This window comes from Drosophila ananassae, chromosome 3L (assembly GCF_017639315.1).
Source record: "Drosophila ananassae strain 14024-0371.13 chromosome 3L, ASM1763931v2, whole genome shotgun sequence".
Classification (NCBI taxonomy): Eukaryota; Metazoa; Arthropoda; class Insecta; order Diptera; family Drosophilidae; genus Drosophila; species Drosophila ananassae.
In genome coordinates this window covers 18,259,570-18,283,429 of record NC_057929.1, presented here as the reverse complement: position 1 = coordinate 18,283,429, position 23,860 = coordinate 18,259,570, and the positions used below count along the sequence as shown (strand labels likewise).

Sequence of the window (23,860 nt, the reverse complement as noted above, 5' to 3'; positions counted from 1 at the left end):
AGTACAAGAAGCATTAACAGGCCGGTGGCCGCAAAAAACAATAGAATCGGAATCAGTAAACGAAACCAAAACCAAAACCAAATCCATAACCGTAACAAAACCGAAACCGGAAACCGAAAAACTGAAAGCATGGATAAGCCCTGGTAAGGGATTGAGGACTTACTCAGTATCCGTGATGCTGGCCAGTGGCCCAAGTGGTTGCATAGGAGCCACCATGCTCGAGGGCGGTGAATTGGCCCGGGAACTGTGCCGGGATCCCCCGTTGAGGGTGTGCCTTGCCAGGAGCCCCGGGTTGTTCACATCGTTCACCATTCCCAGACCGGGAGGCTGCATCAGCTGGGACCCGTGCAGCGAGGGCGGCTGGGTGTGACTCAGCTTCCTGGCGGGCAGGTGGTCCTCCTCGGCGGTGTACGGGAAGTGGTAGCCGTTCTTGTCCGAGCCCTCAGAGAGGCGGTCCTGCAACTGGTGCTGCTGCTGCTGGTGTTGCAATTGCTGTTGCTGCAGGTGCTGCTGCTGTTGCTGGTAATCGTTCTTCAGCAGGGAGTGCACCGAGTGCAACGAGTCCGTGGCGTAGGCTGGCTGCCTCTTCAGACTGTAGTGGCCATCTCGAGATCCGTAAATGTCGGGTGTGATGCGGTCCTTGGACAGGTAAGGCGACTCCGACTTGGCGCCCAGGTATCCGCTGCCTAGAGTCCTTTGCTTGTCGTAGATGTTGTCGCTCAAATAGGCGGCATCCGGGTGGAAGCTCCTCATGTGGCCAATGGTCTGGGAGCCACTTCCGCCGCCCGGGTAGTCCTTCTCGCTGCCGTAGTGACTGGGGGGCTTGTAGGAGCCGTACTTGTCCGGATACTCACCCCGGCGTCCGTACAGGCTGTCCTCATAGCCGTCGCGGGCATCCCTGATGTTCTCCAGAATCGAGGGCGGCATGTTGATCTTGTTGTGGTGCTGCTGCAGGTAGCTGGTGTCCGTGAGATCAGGATTGGGCAGGGGGTTGGGCGAAATGGTCATCTTGGCTTGGCCGTGAACATGCTCGTTGTCCGATCCCGTGTCCTGGGACCAGCGTCCAATATTAGGGGGTGATTGCAAGTACGCGTCTGGCAGCTGACTGGACCACCTCGGAGCGTAAACGGGCTTGCTAACACTCGGAAACAGTTGCGGGCTCTGCACCACATTCAGTTCCGGCGGAGTGGTGGCCTGCACGTGCTCTGTGATGTTGGGCAAGTACGCGGGAGTTGAACTCACGGCGGTGCTGCGGTGAGTGCCAGAGGACCTTGCCGTACGGGACTCGTCATCGTCACTGGAGTGACTGGATGCCAACTCCAGCGATCGCCCATCTGTCTCGGATCCAGAATCCGAGTCCTTTCTTTGGCGTCGCGGCTTCTCCTCGCCCCCGCGACTGCGTCCTGTTGTGGAGGATTCGAAGCCTCGAAGGAAGCTGGGGGCGTCGCTGGCGGAGTTGTAGTTTGAGGTGGACGTGGAGGTCTGTCTCAGTTGTCCATCGCTGTAGGGACTCGAGCTCGTCTTGGCCGTGCTCCTGGAAGTGGTGCTGCTGGCACTGATGCCTATGTTCCTCCGAGTGGTTGTGTCGTAGCCTCCAGCGAGGAAGTTGCTCGGCCGCGTTGTGCCGTTCACATTGTGGGAGCTATTGGAAACCACCATAGAGGAGTCCAGGAGCGGCACCTTGCGGCCCATGCAACGCAGACAGGTGCGCTGAAGATTCTCCCTGACCCGCTTGTTGATGATGCAGTATCCGATCAGGCAGAAAAGGGCGTGGAGGAGCACCACTCCGGACAGCAGCAGACTCAGCAGCTGCGAGTGCTCCGAGGCGGCAAGCACGGCCAGCACCCACATCACGCCCATCAAGGGCAGTGAGACCACCGACAGCCAGAGCAGGGTGCGCAGGTTTCCAAAGCCGAGAACGTGGTCTTTGAGGGTGAAGGCGGCCTTCACCGACACGAACAGGATCAGGAGATTCACCACGGACATGCCCGCTATAGGGCCCACAAGCCACCAAACCACGGGCTCATAAACGGAAAGCCAGCAGCTGAAAGAAGCATTCAAAGTTGGAATAGATTAGATTAAGGAATGCGATTAACATTGAAGGCAAAAGAGGAGGATTACTTACAACAAGCTATTTCCATACTCATGAGCCCGCACTCCCACCGAGAGTCCTACGACGATGGCCGGAGCTCCGTAGCCCATTGCAAAGTAGAAGCCCATGGGTCCGTGGTTGATGTCCCGCATCTCGGTCAGCATACGATATAGATGGACGCAGTCTACCGTGGTCCAAGCAAAGGCGGCCAGCCAGAAGTAGTGCAGGCAGATGGCCGTCAGCTTGCAGGGGAACTCGCTCTCCAGGAGCTGCCGGCGCGATTGCATTCCCACAAAGAACAGGAGCTCAGCGCAGAATACGCAGAGGACGATGTTCTGGTGGATGGTGTTCGAGTTTGTCTGTTGTCCGCGGAGAAGAGCCAAGGCCAGCAGGACACCCAATAGCAGGGGCAACGAAACCAAAAACGCAGAATACGAAGTGATCTGCACCAGGAGCGAGGGTTCTGGGATATCCTCTGGATCGATTACATCCACGATCACGGCGTAGCTGGAAATGTGAGTGCAGCTGCAGTTCACCAGGATGGGTTGCTGGGCCGTCGGGCTGAAGTCACCATCGAAGTCGGGAATCTCTGTTTGGCAGCCCAGGCGGGTCCACTGGTTCGTGAAGGAATTCCAGCGGACACACTGTGGATTTGAGCGAGGCCCAAAGCGAGCCGCATCCACGTCCAGCCACATTTGAAGCTTGATGGGTTGGGCAAGGTGTGGCGACCCCAGGGACCGGTAGATCACCTGCTCTTGTTGATCCGTCTGGTCGGAGGGATAGGTAATCTCCACCTGCCTCTTCACCAACCTGCGATCTCGGTACACGGCCTCGTTCTCGCCCTTTGGCTGCTCATCGCTTCCTGTTGAACTGACTCCCTCGTAGTTTGGATTGAGGACTTCGGGTGAGTCGGGTGATATGCTCTCCTCGCCAGAGTTTCCATGGAATTCGATGTCATCAAGGTTCAGGCGAATATGGGGTTCCCTCACCTCACCATCTTCATTGCTTGACGCCTCCAACTGCTCGCCTGAGTTTCCGGGGGGTGGTGGGATCTCGTGGGCCGTGATCCGAATGTCCTCGATCTGCTGCTCGCTGCTGCTCGTAGGCGCCTTGGGAACGTCGAAGACCTCCACGAACTGCTGTTCCGAACTTCCAGTTGAGGAAGAGGAGGACGACGTGGCGGAGATCTTTCTCGGGGGAATCTCCATTCGCTGTGTCTCTTGTTCCCGATCCCTCGAAGGCACCAGAATCTGCAGCGACAGAATGGGAGTAGCCAGCTCCACATCGACGCCCCATCGCCTAGTTATGGTATCATCATACAGATCCGGCAAAAGCTGTCCCACATCCTTGTACTGGGCATATGCCACAATGGCACGATGGTCATGGCTACCTCCTCGGCGGCCGCTCTGCGAAACTTCGTCGCTTTCCGGTGGAGTGATGCCCAGCATCTCGAGCGGTATCAGAACCTTGGTGTGCTGGTCGAACTTTCGGCGATCCAAGATGTAGTTGTTGTACTTGGGGAAACTGATCACAGGTCGCTGGCGAGCCGAGTGCTGGAGGAAGCCACTGGTGTCTGGCAGGATCACACTTTCCGTGGTAAAGGCATTGGGCTTGAGGTACTTGCTCCGGTGGTACTCACTCAGCTGTTCCGGCTCGTATCCAAAGAGGGACTCCGTGGTCACAATATCCAGGCCAAGGGCCATGTTGGGCTGGACAATCTCGAATGGACTGGTATAGGTGTCGTGCTGAGATCTGGCGAGGACCACCAGGTATTTATTGAAAGCGTCCACCAGGTCCTCCGGTCCGCGTTGTATCAATTCAGTAGCTCGTCGCCACTCCGCTTCGTACTTTCGATCCAGGATGACGCTGGCTGCATCCACCAAGTTCTTGATAAAGTACTTGTCCTGGCTGTGGGATAAATTGAGGCCGCTTTGCATCAGCTCGTAGTTGATTAGCTCCTGGAGAAGGCCTTCTGTCACAAGCAGGTCCGCTCCGTAGAGGCGATCATGGCTGAACTTCAGTTCGTCGGATAGGTAGTCCATCTCGAGCTCGTGGGACCAAACGTTCTCGCCATTGCTGAGCAGGAAGGAGGACTCCATTTTGTAGCGCCTGTTGGGACGTCCTAATCCTGGAGCCTTGCTATCCTTGCTGGAACCTCTGCGGTCCACCGTTTCACAGGCTTTGCGCAGCTGCTCCGCCATCTTAATGGCCACAAAGGAGTTGAGTTCGAGTTCCAGTTTCTCCAGCTGAGAGAGCTGGCGGCGAAGCTCCACAAATGGCTCCGACGTGCAGTTGTACATATCCGGCAGGCTCCAGCTGCCAGTCTGCGCATCACAGCTGCGTTGTCCTTTGCCCCGAGCAGGCAAAGGACATCCTTCGATGGCGACTCCGCCCAAAGTTGTGCGTGGCCACCAGACTCCAGCGGCGAAGGAGCGTGGACAGGCATCGTAGACCACTTCACAGCCACTGAGCGTCACCTCGGCGTAGGGATTCGAGCAAGAGTCGCACCTCCGGCCGATGACACCTTCGCGACACTCGCACTGTCCAGTTAACGGATTACATGCTCCACTGAAGCTTCCAATGGAGTAGCAATCGCAGGAAAGGCAGGCCGTCTCGTTGGGCGGCTGGTAGTGATTCGTTTTGCAGTAGCACTGTCCGGTGGTCTTGTTGCAGTCCGGGTGGTATCCCTGGGCCAGGTCGCACCTACAGGGTCCGCACACTCGCTCGCCCCACCAGCCACCGGGGCAAGGTTGCTGCAGTTCCCGTTCGCAGTAATCACCGTGCCGGGAGCTGCTGTTGCACTCGCATCCATAGCCACGGGCTAAGCTCACATTGGCCCGGCAAACGCCGGAGGCACATGGTCGAACCGTGCAGATGGGGGCACATTCGGAGCCCACGTACCCCGAGTCGCACTCGCAAGAGGCCAGGTCCCAAGTGCTGGAGCAGGAGGAGTGGACGGGACAGTGGTCCGGGCACTGGGCTCGCGATTCGCAGCCGTCTTCCACGTTCTCTCGGATAGTTGGGCGGGAGAGCACAGACTGACCCGCTCCGATGCGCACATCCTGCATACATCCCTCGAAGGGAGAGGCTTCTGGAACAGTACCAATGCTGCCGTCCGGACTGCCCATGACTATTTTTCCCACATAGAGGCCCTGGACCTTCTGGGACATGGGAACTGAGCCCGTGCGCTGGCCATAGTCGACGGAGAAGTAAATCTCGGAGCCCTGCTGCCAGCGGATCTCCACGCGATGCCACTCCCCATCCGAGAGGAAGGCGCCGGCCAAGAACATCGGCTCGCCATCAAAGATGTAGTAGAGAACTCCCTGCCGCAGGCACACTGCTGCCGAGCTGTTCTGGCCGATCTGGATTTGCAGCAGGAAGGCCTCCCTCTGCCGAGTTCGCAAAGAGAAGGACGTGGTCCAGGGCAGTTGAATTGGTCGCAGAAGAGGGTTAAAGCTGAGGCTGCCATCACCGGAGAAGCGCCACGGTGCGGGAATGTTGTCCTGGCAGTTGTTGCCCGCATATCCTTCGGGGCACTCGCAGGAGTATGTACCCCAGCCTTCGCGACAAGTTCCTCCATTGAAGCAAGGCTCAGATGGACAAAGTGGCGCCTTCTGTGGGCATCCCGCCAGAGTTCCATTGTCCGCCACGTACGAGTTGAGATCGACAAATCGGTCATCGATGCGTAGGTCCGAAATGCAGCCCACAAAGTCCCGATTAGCCACTGGGAAGTGGGCGGGGATTCGCGGGAGTCCACCCACTTGCAAGGGTCCTGTCAGGTCCAGGAATCGGTGGCATGTCTCAGTAAGTAGCGAGCATCTTTTGTCCAACTTCAAGGTAGTGCGATTGGCGCAGCTCCACCGGTCACCAAGACGTCCCGAGAGGGCGATAGCAGTGTCGCAATTATCCAGCACCAAGGTGACGCTGCGATTCAAGTAGACCACCTCCACCTCGTGCCACTTGCCGTCGGAGACCTTCGAATCCTGTATCACGGACACTCGTTCGCTGTGATCGCCCAGAGAGAACGAAAAGCTCACATGGCCCTCGAGGATCTCCAGAGCCACAAAGTCGTGGAGCTCATTGTAGCGCCCATTGTAGAGTAGCAACCCGTTCTCCTGGACAGTGGCAAACCGAAGCTTGAGGTTGAAGCGATGCCGCTGTTTAAGGCTCTCGAAGGTAAGGAAAGAGTTACGTCCAAAGGACCGAGCCCTCAGCTCACATGAGGCAGTGTATGGGGGTGGCTGGGAACTGGGGAAGTTGCTCAAGCAGGACAGTCCGCCTTCGCACGTATCCGAAGGACATGGTCGCAGCTGACCCACTTCAGTTTCGCAACTGGATCCAGTATGGGTGGCGGGACAAACACAGGTGTAGCCACCCTCGCGTCTCACGCACGAGCCTCCATTTTGGCATGGATCGGAGTAACACAGGTCCACCTCCGTGTCGCACAAGTAGTGCTCCTTGCTGCCCGTGAATCCCTCCGGGCATGAGCAGGCGAAAGTATTCACCGGATAGATGGGTCTGAACAGAACCGTGTCACTATGAATGAATTCAGAGGCGTTACCAAATTTCAGAACCGTCAGGCACTCCTCAAAGTTCAGGCATGGCTCTCGCACGCAGAGGTTATCATCGAAGGGCAAGACCTCCACAGTGGCTAGCCGAGCCAGGATTGCTCTGTTGAGATACACCCTCTCCTGGAGGTACTGCGGGGTGTAGAACTCCTCGTGGGAAACATCAGGTCGGCGAGCTGAGAAGCTTACATTCAGGATTCGCGAGCTCACATCCGTGTCATCTTGGATGCTGAACACAAAGATATTCTCCTTCGGGCATGGAATTATAGCAGCTAGTCCATCCAGGAAGAAGTTCAGAAGTGGTGACAGGAAGGCTTCCTCCGTCATTTCGTTCAGGCGCACAGTTACCGAGTTGAACAGCATGTCCTCGGTTATCAGGCGGACCGACAGCTGCATAATGGCCTTGGCCTCGTTGATTCCGTCGGACACGGATACCTCCATCGTGGCAAACTTGGGGACATTGGTGTTCAACTGAGGACTCAGCACAAGTCCTCCCGAGCTGCTGTTCAAGCGCAAGAGATTGGCGTTGTTTCCGGATAAAATTCGGTAGTGCAGCTTATCGCTCACATCCGCGTCAAAGGCGGGAATACGTCCGATTTCGCCACTCGGGAAGTGATCCCGGAAGTTGTTGAAGATCACCTGAAAGTCCCTCAGCACAGGGGCGTTGTCGTTCACATCTGTAACTAGGATTTCAATGTGGGCGTCATTTCGTAGAGGAGGGCTAGCGGCGCGCACCACCAATTCGAAACGCTTCCGGGAAGATTCGTAGTCCAGCTCCGTCATAGTTAGAAGTTGGGCTCTTTCGGATCCTGGTCTCGTGACCAAGGAGAAGGCGTTGGAGTCTTCGCCGCCGATGATCGAGTAGTGGACCACTGCATTAACTCCTTCATCGGGATCGTGCGCGTGAATCTCACCCACCACCGATCCCACAGGAGAGTTTTCGGGAACGTAGAGGGTGATTTTATCGGAGGGGAAAGTGGGGGGCGAATCGTTGACGTCCTCCAAGCGGATTTGCACCTCCACCGTACTAGACAGTGGTGGCGATCCTTTGTCCACGGCAATAGCCGTCAGGTGATAAACAGCCACGCTCTCTCTGTCCAATCCCTTATTCGTTCGAATGGTTCCCGAAGTGGGATCAATTACAAAAGAGCCATCCTCCACATCACGGTCACCCAGCAAGTACTTGATACGTCCGTTGAGACCCACATCAGGATCACTGGCCGCAACCTGGATTACGGAAGTGCCCACCAGAGCGTCCTCCAGAATAGATGCTTGGTACAGGGGACTCTTGAAGGCGGGAGCATTGTCGTTCACGTCCGTGACCCCGATCTCTACGTCGGTGGTGTCGCTCAGCGAGGGGTTTCCGCCATCTTTGGCGGTCACAGTGAGCAAGTAGCCACTCGTGGTCTCCCGATCCAGCGGGGCACTGGTCACAATAGCACCTGTCTGTGAGTTGATCGAGAATGGATCCGGGCTGCCCAGTCCGTTGATGCTCTCCTCGTTCAGGGAGTACGTGATCTGCGCATTCACCCCCACGTCGCTATCCGTGGCGGACACCACCAAAACCGTAGTGCCAACAGGAGCATCCTCAAAGACCGAAGCACTATAGGGAGCGTTCTCGAAGATGGGGGCGAAGTTGTTGGCATCCGTGATGTTGATATGCACGGTGGCAGTGTCGGATCGACCGCCGGAATCGGTGGCTGCTACGGTGAGCACGAAGCGCTTCTCCTGCTTATAGTCCAAGGATTGGGCAATGGTGATGAGACCTCGACCATTCTGGGATGTGATGGCGAACCGACCTCTGGTGTTGCCCGTGGTGATCTCGTAGTGGAGACGGGAATCCTCATCTGGGTCGGTGGCAGTTACCGTCGTTACTGGAGTGCCTGGGGGTTGGTCCTCCCCAACATTGGCTTCGTAGTACTTGGGGTTGAAAGCAGGATCGTTGTCGTTCACATCCTGCACCGTTATTACCACCGAGGAGCTGGCGGACTTGGGTGGCACTCCACCATCCTTGGCCACCACCTGGAAGGCAAAGCGGGCCTGTTCCTCGCGGTCCAGGGGCTTGATGGTCTGAACCCATCCAGTGCGCGGATCTACGGCCAGGGGGAAGTTGTCATCCCGCTCCGATATGCTGTAGGTGATCTCCGCATTGGCGCCCTCGTCCGAGTCGTAGGCCTGCACCCGGATAATGTTATAGCCGACGGGAACGTTCTCAAGGACGCTCTCCTGGAACTGCGAGGTGTAGAATCGGGGTGCATTGTCGTTCGCATCGATCACGTTCACCAGCAGCTGGGTGGTGTTGCTCCTCGAGGGGCTCCCTCCATCCTGGGCCCGGATAACAAGGCGATAGCTTCGAACACTCTCGTAGTCCAGAGGCTTCACGAGACTCACGTCTCCCGACATGGAGTCAATGGAGAACTGAGACTGGGTGTTTCCGCCAATGATGGCGTATCTTATGGCCGCATTGTTGCCCTGATCAGCATCCGTGGCACGGATGTGAGCCACCGTGTTGTCCTCACTGCCTCCCCACTGATCCTCCGGGACCTGAACTGTGTATGTCCTTTCACTGAACTGCGGGTAATTGTCGTTGTCGTCGAGCACTTTCACCAGGACACTCGCCGTGGCTGTGCGTCGTTCGCTTTGGGCCGATGCCATGTCCGCTGCTGTGACCAGAAGGTGATAGCTATCGGAGGTCTCACGGTCCAGGCTGCTCCTGGTGGAGATCACGCCCGAACGGGAATCGATGCGGAAGATGGGCAGCTCCTGGTCCTGAGCCAGGCCGCCACCATCTGGTGATAAGGAAGAAATAAGTAGATTTGTTAGTGAAAGATACGGAATCATTCATTGGATCTTCTTCAGTATCTTGTACTTACCCGTGACTGCCTCTATTCCATACTCAATCTCCGCGTTCTTGCCAATATCCTGATCAGTGGCTCTTAGGGTAATGACAGTGGAACCTACAGTTGCTCCCTCCCGTATACTCGCCTCGAACTGCTCCGCCTCGAACGAGGGACTATGGTCGTTGCAGTCTAGGACATTAACTTGCAGAGTAGTGGTACCAGAGCGCGGTGGAAAACTGTCGTCGGTGGCCACCACACGGAAGTAGTGCACGTCCATCAATTCACGATCAAGACTGGCAGAGGTGGTGACCACCCCCGTTCTGGAATCTACTTTAAAGAGGGACTGAGAGCGTGAGTCTAGCAGGGAGACCATTGAATACACCACAGGGGAGTCCTCAGGATCTCGAGCGCGCACAGTTGTCACTGCCGCTCCAGCTGGCTGCTCCTCGAGTACGGAGGCCACATACAGAGCCTGTTCGAAGTACGGGGACTGATTGCGCAACTCCCTCCGCACCCTCTTGGCAATGTCCGTGTCATTGAACTCCTGGTGGTGGTACACGATCTTCAGCCTGTGGTCCGAGTCCACGATGTCCCGGCGGTCGCAACGGATGCTGAAGGTAATGCTCACTTTCCACATAGACTCCGGGATGCAGACATCTCTGCTGGCCACCAGGTCTCGGTTCTTGTGCTCGATCGAGAAGCGTTCGTCGTTGACGTCCAGGAAACTGACCCGGCAGTGCTGGCAGACGGAACGGGGCAGGAAGGCGTTGAGGCTGTTGACCAGCTGGGACTTTCGCAGGCAGATCTGGTTCCACTTGTCGGTAGTATGAATGGCGTATGAGGCGTAGGTCTCCGATATCCACTGCTTGGCGTCGGAGATCCTGCGGTGCAAGACTGGCTGCAGATGCAGGGGATCCGCCGAAGGAAGAGACCTTCTCTTCCGGTTCAGAATCCTGTGTCGCATTTCATTGTCGAAGCTGTCCCCGAAGATTAGATCTCCAGCCCGGAACTCCGTGCTGTTCCGGCTGAACATCTCCTCCAGCTGGTTGCCATTGAGCTGGATAACTTCCTGGGTGGATCTTCTCCTCCGGCGCTTGGAGTATCCTGTGTTGTCCTCCTCCTCGTAGTGGTGGAGGTGTAGTTCCTGCTCCAACCTCCGGTCCTCGTTGCAGCTGTGCCCCGAGACGAATATCCTCACGGGCAAGCTGTAGTAGTCTATGCTGCGCAACTGGTTCGATGTGGAGTCCACATAGAAGGTGAACAGATTGGGGTAGTAGATGCCGTCGCACTTGAGCGACTTCCGCAGCTGGATCTGGCCATCTTTGTGGCTGACGGACACCAGGTGGTGCACGAAGTTGGCCGACTTGTGGGCATTGATCTTGTAGTGGCGCTCGGAGCCCAGCTTGTAGACGGAGGCGTTGAAAATCACGGTGCCCGGAGGCGTGTCCTCGTGCACGACGATCAGGTAGCCACTGGCCAGCTGGCACAACTGCAGGAGGAGCAGGAGCAGCCCGAGAGTCAGGGGCCGTCTTGGGAGCTCCCTCGTCTCCATGACTCAACCGCTGGGCTGATTGCTTTCGATGTGTGTGGGTGTGGCCCGGGTGTGTCGGTGGTGTGTGTACGTGTGTAACCACAACGCAATTAAGGCTCCTATTCAATTATCATCGGTGGGCGGTGCAGCGGGAATGGCCATTTGTCTGCAAAAGTTGAAAACAAAATTCGAAAGAGTTATTAGGGGTGGGGGTTCAAGATGTAAGAAGAGTTATTTCCGTGAAATGTGTTCCGAAAACCCAAAATCATTAAAGTAGCAGCAAGAAGACGGCCCTTTAAGGATTCTACCCATAATTTTCGAGGAAATGGAACCACTTATGTATGTTTTGACAGTTTTAATGCTGCCTCTGACTTAATTAAAAACTCTTTTCAAAAAAGCACTCTCTGCGCCAAACTCAAGCCAGACCAGCGGGAAGCATTTTTAATTTCATTTTCCTGCTCCACGCAGACCAGCTAATATGGAGCCAGATGAAATGAAATTTAATCTTTGTCCTTTTTTCGCTCGGGCTTCTTTGAACGATATTTCGCAGCCCCCTTTTTGACATTTTCAGCAAAATGAAGTATACGGCTTAATCAGACAGCGGCCCAAACGATGATATGCGAGTGGGTATCCAGGGGCGAGAGTGGGAGTGGGTTTCCAGGGGTTTTGGTGGAAAGCGAGGGCGGCAGCCAACAAAATGCCACATTGTGACACTGCCCACATTGTCCTGCTCTCGGATGACGCTGGCGATGACCGTCACCCGTTCGAGTTGAAAATTTAATGAAATTCGATTTGATGTCCCTCTAATGGCCATTTCGCAGGCGTTTTGGGTTCGTTAATTAGCTCAAGTCAGCCGAACACGTACTGGGACTTGGCTCGCACCGTGCTAAAATTACGGAAGGGTTCCCAGCCCCAAATGCAGGTGCCACTGGCGGGGGGGAAAGGAGAAGGGAGAACCCTGGGTCGTGTCGCATTCCATTCCGAGTTCATGGTGCAACTAAACTGTTTGTCCATTGTGTTGCTCATTTCGATGCAGATAATTCGCACGTTCGCTCTGTGGAAGGCACGTCCTGCCAAGTCGTCATTTCGAGTCCTTTTGGCATTGCGTACGAGCAGTGTTGACCATAGAAGCTTCATTTTTGCGACTCTTGTGCTAATGTGTTTTTAGCTGTTTATTACACTCTAAAAATATATGCATGCGCATTTTTAATTTTATTGGTGCCTACAGATGGTAGAACACATTCAGCTATCTTTATATTACCTTTTCATCTGTTTACAGTAGGTATTATGATACTTTTGAGAAAAAAAAACTATTAAAAGAACACTTGTCTCGTATTGATCTACGCACAGGCATTTTAAATGGTATCAGAGTCCAAATTTAAGGATTTATAATCAATTTTAACCCTTTCAGTACCTTAGAGTACGAGGTCGGTTTATATAAAAAAAAATAAAATAGAGAGGTCAGTTACATAAAATAATATTTGTTAAAATATAAAGAAATAAAATTCTTTACAATTTATAATTGGAAAAGAAAATGCTCTGCCCTTCATCACTGTCGATGGCCATCTAAGTAGCTGACGAACTACCAATTAATTAAATAAATAAATAAAGCAAAAGAAAAATCAATTGATAGAAATTGGGGATTATACTTTTTGTATATACTCCACCAAAGTATAAGATTTAAAAATAAAAAAAAAACAGAATCCATTCAGACAAAGTAATACATTTTAAGGGCAACATATATTGCATTCCATAAATTGCTTTCATTGTTTCAAAAGAATATTGCGACAAATTCACATTAAATTAAAAATCAAATAAGAAAAAGATGTAGAGACGAAGACCTTTTCTTTAAAAACCAGGAGTTTATCGGCACCAAAAGAATATAAGGAAATGAGAATTAAAAGACTATGTTCTATGGTCTCCATTAGAAGCCTAATGCAAATGGTAACCAAATAAAATCAATGTGAAATCAAAATAATGTAGGACTCAAAATATTGCAATTTCACATTGCATAATTTATTGCATATTATTTAAAATAAAAATAAATGGGGAAACTAGAATCGAGCTCACGGAAAATTTTGGGTCTAATGAAAAATAAAAATTGGTTATTAAATCAAAAAAGTTATTTAAAATAGTTGAATCCCAACAATCTAAAGGAGACCAACAAGCTTTGATTTTAGAGACAGTTTAAATAAATATATAAAAGAACACAAACTTTTCCGCGATATTCAAGTGGAGCGACAGAGAACCCATAGTTGTAGCCAAGGACTGAAAGTAGGGAAATGATTCCCTTTGCACCGTGCAAATTATTCAATATGCCATTCAGCATTATTTAACAAAATTAAAAAGGTAATCAAAAAATAAAAAAAAATATTTTATAAAAATAAAATCAAAAAAAGAACCCGAGTTGAAGCTGGTCCCAGGTCTGCTTGTTGCAGGAGCAGGGACTGGAATGGATATTTATTTCATACGAAACGAGCAGGAAGGAGTTGAAGTCAAGACATGGCACACTTGTCTAAAATTGTGAAATACCAAAAGCCACCTTTTTTTTTAGGGATTATCGTATAGAAACTTCTGTCAAAGTTCTGCAAGTATCGTATTAAAAATATCGTAAGGAAACTTTTGGCAAAATTCTGCCATGTCTGTACCTTACTGTCAAGTAGGAATCTTTAAAAGAAGACTTTAATTTAGTAACAGCGGATCCTCCGTGACTTTTGCCTTGTAAGTGAACCCCTTTCAAATGGAGAAGAATCCTGCAAACACGCAACTGCAATGTCGCCTTGTTAATTGCTGTGTTAAAATGTTTAATTAAAATTTCAGCTTGGACGCTTTCGCGGCAGACGTGTGCCAGACCCAGAGCCAGGCCCAGACACTGTTATGTTATTGTTATTGTTTTGGCCAGCCGGCACAGGGGAGTGCACTCCCCGCTTTTCACTTTTCCGCTTTTCCTTCGCATTTCCACCAGGTGCACCGGGTACCGGGCCGGGGGAAACTGTTTTCATGGTTCGTCAAGCCTGAAACAGGCGCGCTCGCTGCCAGCAAACATGAAATTATTAAATTTTCACACATTGTGCGGCGCAAAACAATTGGGGGGCGAAATGAAAGCAAAACACCCGCCGACAAAACAGGTGAGCTTTGCATAGTTTTTGACGCCAACTAATTAATATTTTTGGAGGCCTCTAGTGTTGCAGTTGCATTCGCACTCCTGGCAGCTTTTGAACCAAATCCTCTGCATAATTTAAGTTTTGGAAGCTAATTAAGAATGCGTCACTGTGTCGCCTGGCAATTACAACACGCCACTTTGCCGTGCCGCTGGCACCACGTCCTCCGGCCTCCACCCGCCGCACATCAGTCGAAGTCGTAATTCAAAGTTATGACACGATATTGGCGCCATGTGTGGGGCTTCCGCCTGTGGGTAGAAGTGGGTGCTTTTTGGGGAAGCCTGGCAAATATTTCCCACCAGAAGTAAGCACCCCCGACACGGGACTGTCCAGAAGAAGGGTTCAGGCTGAGGCCGAGAACCATAAACACTCGCGTTTTATGACAACCCCCGAGAAGTAAGAGCTGCAGCAGCTGGAAACTTTTTAAGTAGCACCATCCTGGGAAGGTGTACCTGAAATATTATCCAGCCCCAGTGCTCTCGCATTCCCCGGATTTCTTTCGCTTCCACAAAGACGGAAATGCAAACAAAAAGAAAACGAGTTGGCTGATGGGGCGGTGGGAAAATAAAGGAAACACGAAACGTGTCAACTTTAAGCTTGATGGAAATTTATCACGGATACGGCCCACACTCTCCGCCCACCCTGGTACTCTGTGGCCTGGTATTGCTCTGGCCAGTGGGCGTGGCCGGCTTCTTAGCGTCTCCTAATGAGAGTTGCTGATTTTGCAGATTTTTTGTGTTCCCCCCTCGAAGGAGCAAGAAGACCTGGCTCGTAGCTCGGGGCTAATGAAAATTGATCTACATTATGGCTGGAAAATGACTGTCCCCTGTCGCTCGACGGGAAAAACTTAATTGAATCTTGTCTGCGCTGGCTCGACTGAGTGATTTCCCTTTTGGGGAAAATTAATATTATTGCTTGTTTTGTTTTAATGAAGTGGCAAATAACCAGGGGACCGGCTGAGTGAGTCACTGTTGTCTGCGGGATTACCATAAATTCGGGGCCAGGATAAGGCGGTTGCGTGCCGGGCAGGCATTAGCCAATTTCTGGAGGACACGAAATGCAATAAAATTCATTGTCTGCCGAGGAGCTGGAACTCCGGCGTGTTGCGTGCCGGAAATGCGCCTGTCTCCGGTCTAGACAGCCTGCAAGGACTAAACGAATTTGCAGAAGAACAACAGAGGAGCTTGGAAATAATAATGGAGTAGCACCACCTGGCTGAAATGTGTGAGTGGCTAACTGCATTACGGTCGCATATTGTATTTATAATGGGAGCCCCTGGGAGTATTTCGGACGGCAAATACCAGCCATGAGAGCGAAAGTGATTCTGGACCTGCCTGGCTGGCGGGAAATTAATTTCCACTCCCCTGAGCAACAATTAAATTTGTAGGGGCCAAAGAAAAGCTTTTCCCTGGCTTTTGTGAGCATACAAAATGCAATCGAGGACGACAAAAGGAAGCTGCCAATGCAACAAAGCGCCATGCACTGCAGCGGAAACAGAAAACAGAGAGCTCGGGACAAAAACTCTTTCGAAACTGAGAGGACGACCGCAGTCGACTACCCGATACCCGGTACTTTAAAAGTGTGTTTTTTTCGTGTATGTATGATATGGGTCACAATTAAATATATTATAACTGATGAAGGATATTCTGGACAAACAGTTTCTAGTAGAATCTTTCCGGCTCAACTTGGCTCTTGAGGGCCAAATTCTGTTGCAAACATTCCCAAGAACACATCACACCCACTACTCTGCTCCGGTATCGAGAATACAAATAGAAAAAGCAACATGACAGGACAACAAAAACACGCACACATTGAAATGGTGAAAGCTGCGAGGAGAAAGCAATGTTGAACAATCGAAGGAAGTTTCCTCTGCTTCTGCTGAACTATACTTTGCCAACGGCAGAAAAGCAACAAGCAGCTACAAATGCAAACTGCTAGAAATCCCATGACCGAAAAACTCCCCTCTTCAAACAAAGGCAAACAAGCAGGAGCGATGCCAGGACCCGGGACCAAGGACGTGGCTGAAACAAGCCAAGCAAATGCAATTGAGCTTAAACGATAACGTTGTCCACAGCAGCATTCTCATATGGAGAATGCAGAAAGAAGAATCAAGCTTTAAGGATACCCTGACGTTGGATATTTCCTTGAAAACTGAAAGTATCAGAAAGGGCTGATCCATCCAGATCTTCTTAAAAAGAGCACAGGGAAAAAGAATTTGACTTTTGCATTCAGCTTGAAAATAAAGGGAATTAAGTAGAGCGAATGAGCAGATAGTTCGAACGACGCTAAAGGAGAAACCAGATGAAATAAAAAATAAGCCAGCAAAAGAAAATAAGTTTAGTAAGTACGTTTAAGTCCCTTAAAACGAACACCGAGATGTCACGTTGCAATAAAAATAAACGCAACTACTGTTACGTTATAGACAAGGTAAATCCTTAAAAGATTGGATCAAATTAACAAAATAAAATAAATGTTTATAATAAATAATAAGAATATATTTATAGTTAAACAATAAGCATAGAAGACGGTAAGAAGAACAACAAAAAGGCCTCCATGGGTCTCGGTGATTATGAAGACGATTATGGCGACGATTATGATAGCGATTACTTGATGCACTTGATTCTCGATAACGAAAAGAAATAAATTTTTTGGTAAGAAAAAAAAAATAAGTGCCCACTTAAAACCAAATAAAATTAAACACTTCAAGTACACCAGTTTTTAGATAGAATTATTGCTAAATAAAAAAGGCGAATAAAAAATAAAAAATATTAAAAAATAAAAATAATATAAGACTTGTGACTAGTTGCTTTAGAAGTCGAATGAATAATGAGAAATATATGAATTTCAAAAATAAGGTAAGCTCAGCTCACCCGATGGTGTGACCAGCTTACATCTAGAATACAATTTCCTAAAAAAGGACAGTACATGGTCACTTGAAAAGTTTAAGTGAAATCATGGCACTGTGAATGAAAATAGTTCTGTCGACGTATCCCATTGCGCATTCATATTTTGGTAGAGTGTTATCCTTAGCAGGAACACTGGAAAGGGGAAGCTTAACTGCAACATGGCGAACAAATTAAAAGTGTGCCAGCGGCGAAACAAGTACAAGGAAGTGTACGGGAGCTGCACTTGAACAACGGATGGAAATCGGGGCCGTGCTGTCGGAAGAGGAATTAGATGGGCCATTGTAAATTCCGCAGGACTCGCATTTAAATGCAAATCAGAAAGTGCCTGCTACCGGCGATCTGCTCGCGCTCCATTAGCGCGAATCGCGGGAAGAGATTTATGTCCTTGCAGTGGCAGCAGCCACTTGACATTTCCACTTAATTGTAAAACCAAGCAGAGCCAAGTTTTCCGGGCTGACACAAAATCAATGGATTCGCAAGAGTTGCCAGGCTTCCTTCCTTCCTACTTGCGGAATTGCTTAATTAATGGCCAAGGAATTGTCGAGTTAGTGCGAAAGTTCTAAAATAGGAGCTTGTAACAGGACCTTTTGACAGGCTTAATTCGCACGAATCTCCAGCTTTAACTGGAACTTCGAGTCCGAGTATCCATAATTCAGGACAACTCTGTTTCCTGTATCGATTGCCCACTTGGCCGACGAGGAAGTTTCAAGCAGATGACAACGCAGCAAGCGGATGTCATGACCCGGTGTCCTTTCTGCTCTCATTAATTGCACAATAAGCTGGACGTGAGGAGAACACAGACAACGAATTTAAGGACTAAAAGGACCAAGCAAAACTGGTACAGAGAATGCATCTATCGAGACAAATTAAAGCATTGATAATTTTATTGGTTAAAAAAAATTCTTTTTTATTGAAAAAAATATATATTAACAAGAAAGGAAAGCTAACTTAGGGCGGAGCCTAAGTTTATATACCCTTGCAGTTGAGTCGCAGTCCGCTAGGCGGCGCCACGCATCTTATATTATTAGATATATAGCGGATCTTATATAGTCGGCCGATCCTTATGAAATTTGGCATATCGAATTATTTTCCCATCCTTCTAACTTGAAAAACAACGAAGTTATGGCATTTCCGATCAAACAGTTATATGACAGCTATAGGATATAGTCGACCGATCCCGGCCGTTCCGACTTATATACTGCCTGCAAAAGAAAGAATCCTGATCAAGAATATATATACTTTATAGGGTCGGAGATGTCTCCTTCACTGCTTTGCACACTTTTGACCAAATTTTAATACCCTCTGCAAGGGTATAATTATCTGTCCAATTCCTTCTTGTGCGAAGTAGTAAGATACGAAGAAACGGCAAACGAACTTTTTGGAACTGTGTATTTTTCACACATCTTGTAAAAAATTGAACAATTTAATAAACAGATAAAAAAAAAATTAATAAAAAAAATTAAAAGAGGTAATCAAAGAATCAAGAAAAAAAGAAGACTGCAGAGAGGACTGAAGAAAGGGTTGAAGAAAAGGAGAAGACTGAAGAAAAAGCCAGCAGAAAACAATTGGAAGTTAAAATAAAAAAAATAGATATGGTGAAATGGGACCAAAAATAGTTTGAGAAAAATCGCTTAAGGACTATTTAAAGGGCAAACCCAGAGCAAGACATGATAGATATTAAAAAAAAGAAGAAACCATTCAAGGCGTCCGGTGCGTTAGAGGGCGAAAGTCAGGGCAAGACTGACTGACGTAATAGTTGTATTTTCTTTAAAACAACAACTAAATTTAAAAAAAATCATAAAAAACGTAATAATAGAACCAAGAAGATCGGAAGAATCGAAAGGTGGTACAGTAGATCCCAGGTTAAATAATAAAAGAAAAGGGAGAAAGGATAATGAGGAACCATTGGAGGCGACCGGCGCCATAGAGAACCGAAGGCAATTTTCAATGCAACTTTCAATGAAAAAACAAAATAGTCAGAAAATTAAGAAGATCGGAAGTATCGAAAGGTGGTACAGTAGAACCCAGGTTAAATAATAATAAAGCAAAAAAAGAAAAGATAATAAGGAACCATTGGAGGCGACCGGCGCCATAGAAGAGCTAAGGCAAAGTGTATACGAAATTTTCAATGCAAATTTCAACACAAAAAAAAATTATTCATTAAATTAAGAAGATCGGAAGTATCGAAAGGTGGTACAGTAGAACCCAGGTTAAATAATAATAAAGCAAAAAAAGAAAAGATAATAAGGAACCATTGGAGGCAGCCGGCGCCATAGATAAAGCAAAAAAATAAAAGATAATAAGGAACCATTGGAGGCGACCGGCGCCATAGAAGAGCTAAGGCAAATTGTATACGAAATTTTCAATGCAAATTTCGATACAAAAAAAAAAATTATTCATTAAATTAAGAAGATCGGAAGTATCGAAAGGTGGTACAGTAGATCCCAGGTTATACAATAATAAAGGAAAATATAAAATGGAAAAGGAAATATAAAAATAAAGGAAACAAAAAAGGAAAATGGGTGAGGGTGAAAGTAAAAAAAAATTAAATTAAAAAAGAAAATAAGATTTCGGAAGCCCGGGTACAGGAACAGCAGATGAAACAGAGGCAACTGCGTAAATAATGTGAAGAAATGAATAAAAGAGAAGGAGCTCGGTGGGCGGGTAAGTGGGATTCCCCGTTTAACTTTTGCCGTCAAGTTAACTCCAAAGCAGAGACTGCTAAGCGGCGGAGCACTTGGGGGAAATCCCATGATGAATGCGGAAAAGGAGGAAAGCAGAGCCCGGCGGAGGAAGCAGCGGTTGCAGTCGCAGATCCGAGTTGACAAGCTTTTCCTTTAGTCCTTTGTGGTGGCATTGTCATCCAGCTCGTTGCTAGTGCCGCTGGTTCCGATGCTGTTGCAGCGCAGTTTGCAATTAAGTTTGTGTGTTTGTGGCTCACACATATTGCTATTGCTGCTGTTGTTGTTAGTAAACAACCCGCATGCACAAAAAGAAAAAAATATTAAATAAAAATAATGGGAGAAGAGGACCTAGGTGGCGGATCGCGAACATCAATAGGGCCAACAAACTTTTTTTTTAAATATGAAAAATAAAAAATTAAAATAAAATAAGAAAATAAGAAAAGTGAGAGCTCAAGGCGAGTGCTCAATGCGGACGCTCGAAGCGTCTGGTTTGGGGTCTGAGGATGTCTCCCTTTTATACCGTCAGAAGCCAAATTTTGGCTAAAATCTAGGAAGCCAAGGCCTACTCCTTAATACCAAAACCTACTGCACGATGGTCCCATTAAAAGTAAAAAGCATATAAGGAATATTTAAGAGTCCATAGACAGTCACATGAAAATACAGAACTTCAAAACCACAAGTCAAGTCGCGTTTTCTGAGTGCACTACTAACGCTTTGCGGGGGAGAAGGTGAGGCGAGATATGGCCGGGCTTAATCAGGAAAACAATGGCTGCTGTTACTTCTGGCGGAAATGTGCTGCCACCATGTGAGATTGCTGCTGGCTGGTGGAGCTTTTAGCCCATTTAGTCAGTCAGTTGTTCCAGCCAGTCGAGTCAAGTCCATCTATTCGCAAAAGGCTCCTGCTCAGGCACATCCTTATCCTTGAGCGCGTGTGTTTCTGGGTTGAACAATGACAAGTTGGCAGGCAGGAGCGAGGAGCCATCCAGCAAGGACCCTACCCTGGCTCATCGTCAGCAGTCAAGCGAAAATCCCATTGAATTTATTTTTATAGTTGTTGTAAAGTTGATTATGTTAATGCGATTTAATTCGCATTGGAGTCGCAGTTTTATGGGGAATTTATGCAGTCCTCTGCCTATGAAATATTGCCAGTGATTTATCCATCCGATCCGGGATGGAGCTAGAGCTGGAGCTGGGAGCGATTTAAGTAAATTGAAAAAAGGGCCCAAGGAAGCAAGGGGGATAATGGATAATCCTGTCAAATGGATGGCAGAGCAGAGTGCCGCCAATGAAACGGATCATTCGAATGCACATGCATTCACACAGGGTGTCGGAGGAGCCGGATGGGTGGGCCAGGATCCATCAGCTCGGCTAATGACTAAGACAAACAAGGAGCATGAAAGCACTAAATGCGATTTTAGCCAGCGACTGGGTGAAGGATACTGGCTTTTAGAACTCAGCTACAGAAGCTGAAACAGAAGCAGAGTAGACAATGACGAGATGGAGGGAAAGTGGGTCACTGACAAGACAATGGCTGGGCATTATCAATGTGTAATGACTTGGCTCCCCATCTGGCATATCATCTGGCGTACGAGCCATCCACACCTAATCCATTAATCAAAGACTCTGGCTCTCCGGCTCCAATTCCGACCGGCTCACCTTTCCGACTGCCATTACAGCAATCATGGACGGGTGTGGAGGGGTGTGGATTCCGGAGTGATTACCATTCAATTGCAGGCTGAAGACAACGCCTAATTAGCAGCAATGACAAATAATTTACCGGCAAACAAACAAACCAAACTGGCCAAGAACAGAGAGCCCAGGAGTACCTGGTAATTAGCCCTCGGCCAGGCCAAAATGTTGTCCATTTCCATTACCATTTCCATTTGAAACTTTGATGTCAGTTTACTGTTCTGTCTGTTGTCATTTGACTGCGATTAAAATAAACACAATTGCTTGTGTTTGCGCAATACTCGCCCGCTCACTCGATGTGCATCGTTTTGGAATCCCATAACTTGCACAAACAGAACTATTACTAGGCCAAAGGGTGCATACTTGCATTTGTTTTTGCTGCCGAGAATCAAAAGTCAAAACCGGAAAATGATGCGTTATGCAAGACAGGGGCGGGGCTGCTGGGGTCAGCCACAAGTAAATCAGAGAAAAGTTGCTTTGCCAAATATCAAACACACATGCCACAAGAGCCTGGGCCTTATCGCATTTCAAATGGGATTCCGACTATGTGTGCCAGGATGGGCTTTGTGTAATTTTGGTAAATGAATATTTTCCTTGGCTCCGATAAGATGTTATTTTCGCAAGCAGTTTGGCAGACTAACACTGAAATTGTTTAGAGGTTGTTCCATCCGTGTATAGGCATCGGGATTCTTTAAGATAATATGGTACATAAGAGCATTAATGAAATGCACGTAATTAGCATATGCTGGCTTTTTTATCCACCCATCCGTTTCATGTGTTTTTCATCCCAATGTGGGAGCTCCTTCCAGGAATTCCTATCCAGCCCGGAGAGCGCTCCACTTCGCCGACTTTAAAGGGTATTCGAGGAGCCCTAGCTCCTTGATTACATAAAAGAAATCGTAAGCATAAATAAACACACAGTTGGCATATGAATTGCCAGGCAACAAAGATAGCAAAGCCACATTAAACCAACTTTGTGCCGTACAAGGACTTTATATCTCTGCCAGTGTGTGTGTGTGTTTGTGGGTGAGTGCTCTCTGGAAGTTACAACTTGTGGTGCATACTTTTGTGCGTTGGCCGGAGATCGGGGCGGCATACCCCTTCAGGCATTATTAATACGAGTGGCTGCCACTTGAGGCTCTCCTACATGAAGTGGGGAGCCCGGGATCTCCTTTTAATTTTTTCCCCAGCCATCTGTTGACGCCGGGGGAGGCAAGTTTCTGCCGGTAATCAGCATCGACAGTTGGCTAAAAAGTTTGTGGCAGAGTCGCAAGTTGGCTGCGATAGCTGCGGCCATCCCCAAACAGGCCAGGACACAAAGCGAAACTCGGTGGATACTCCACTCGGAGGCTTTAAATCGGGCCGCACTTAAAGAACAGCTTGAATGACAGCGTTTTAATCAGCATTAAGTGCAACAGCGGTTCCCCAGCAGCACACAAGTTAAAGGATAAGGCCTGCGGGGATAAAGGATGCAGCCCCAGCCGGAAGGGCCTACAATGAAATGGATTTTTATTGTTCCAGCGCGGAGGCAAACAAATTGGAAAAGTAAATAAAACAAAGGCAACAGGCTCAGGGCAGGGCAGGGCCGGGCGGAGCAGGCAGGCTGGGCTGGGCGGTAGCAAGGATGCTGGAAGGTGTTGTCGTCAGGCACAAAGGACATAATGAATACGCTTAACTTTTAAGTCACGCTGTGCGAGATAACTTGCTGCGGAATAATGGCGCGAATAACGATGCTGACAAACAACAAAAACAACCAAAGGCAACTCCAACAACAATGGGCCCGGGACCACAGGGCGTATGGTTTTTCCATAAAGCAGCCACAGTTGCCACACTTACCACCCGTTCTCCCTGGTCCCTCTCCACCTTTTTCCTCTTTCCTCAGTATCCTAGATCCTGTGCATGGATGTGGGTGCGGGTGTGTTGGCATTAATGTAAATGAGTCTCATTGAAATGTCAATATGACTTTCAATGCTTCAATGGGGCATGCTCTCAAACCAGACTGCGCAATTAAACCTCGGTGCGATGGCGTTATCCTGCCTCCTACCGCCTGCCGCCTGCCTGATGACAGCCACCACCCCCTTTCCAGACCACTTCACTTATGGCCGAAAAAGCGAGAAGAGCTCCGCCTTAAATCAATTGGCATACATCCGTGTGGTGACATTGGGCGAGGGTGAGCGAGGGGGTGGCAGGTCAGAGGGCGGAGGGGCCACTCAAGAGTGGCCAAAAACTCATTAAACCGTTACGCGCAGTTGCAGCAAATGAGTCATCGGCAAATACCCCCTAACACTCAAATACACACAAGCCGAGACACACACACGGGCTACAGTAAATAATGGCTAAAGAGAATGACTAATGGAAGGAATGGAAGGACAACCGGTCAGAAATAGGC

At 49.1% G+C, this 23,860-nt stretch overlaps 1 protein-coding gene across 5 annotated transcripts in view; it reads right to left on the bottom strand.

The window, feature by feature from the left end:
* Window positions 1–23,860, bottom strand: part of LOC6496608 (protocadherin-like wing polarity protein stan) — a 49,252-nt gene that overhangs the window by 2,762 nt on the left and 22,630 nt on the right. For all 5 annotated transcript variants that reach the window (XM_044715608.1, XM_044715609.1, XM_001961213.4 and 2 more), the window contains exons 3-5: window positions 9,534–11,197; window positions 2,126–9,449; window positions 164–2,044 (exon numbers count right to left, since the gene is read on the bottom strand). In XM_044715608.1, coding sequence (XP_044571543.1) covers window positions 164–2,044; window positions 2,126–9,449; window positions 9,534–11,052 — 10,724 coding nt within the window. In that variant the 5' untranslated portion in view covers window positions 11,053–11,197. The remainder of the gene's footprint in view (window positions 1–163; window positions 2,045–2,125; window positions 9,450–9,533; window positions 11,198–23,860) is intronic.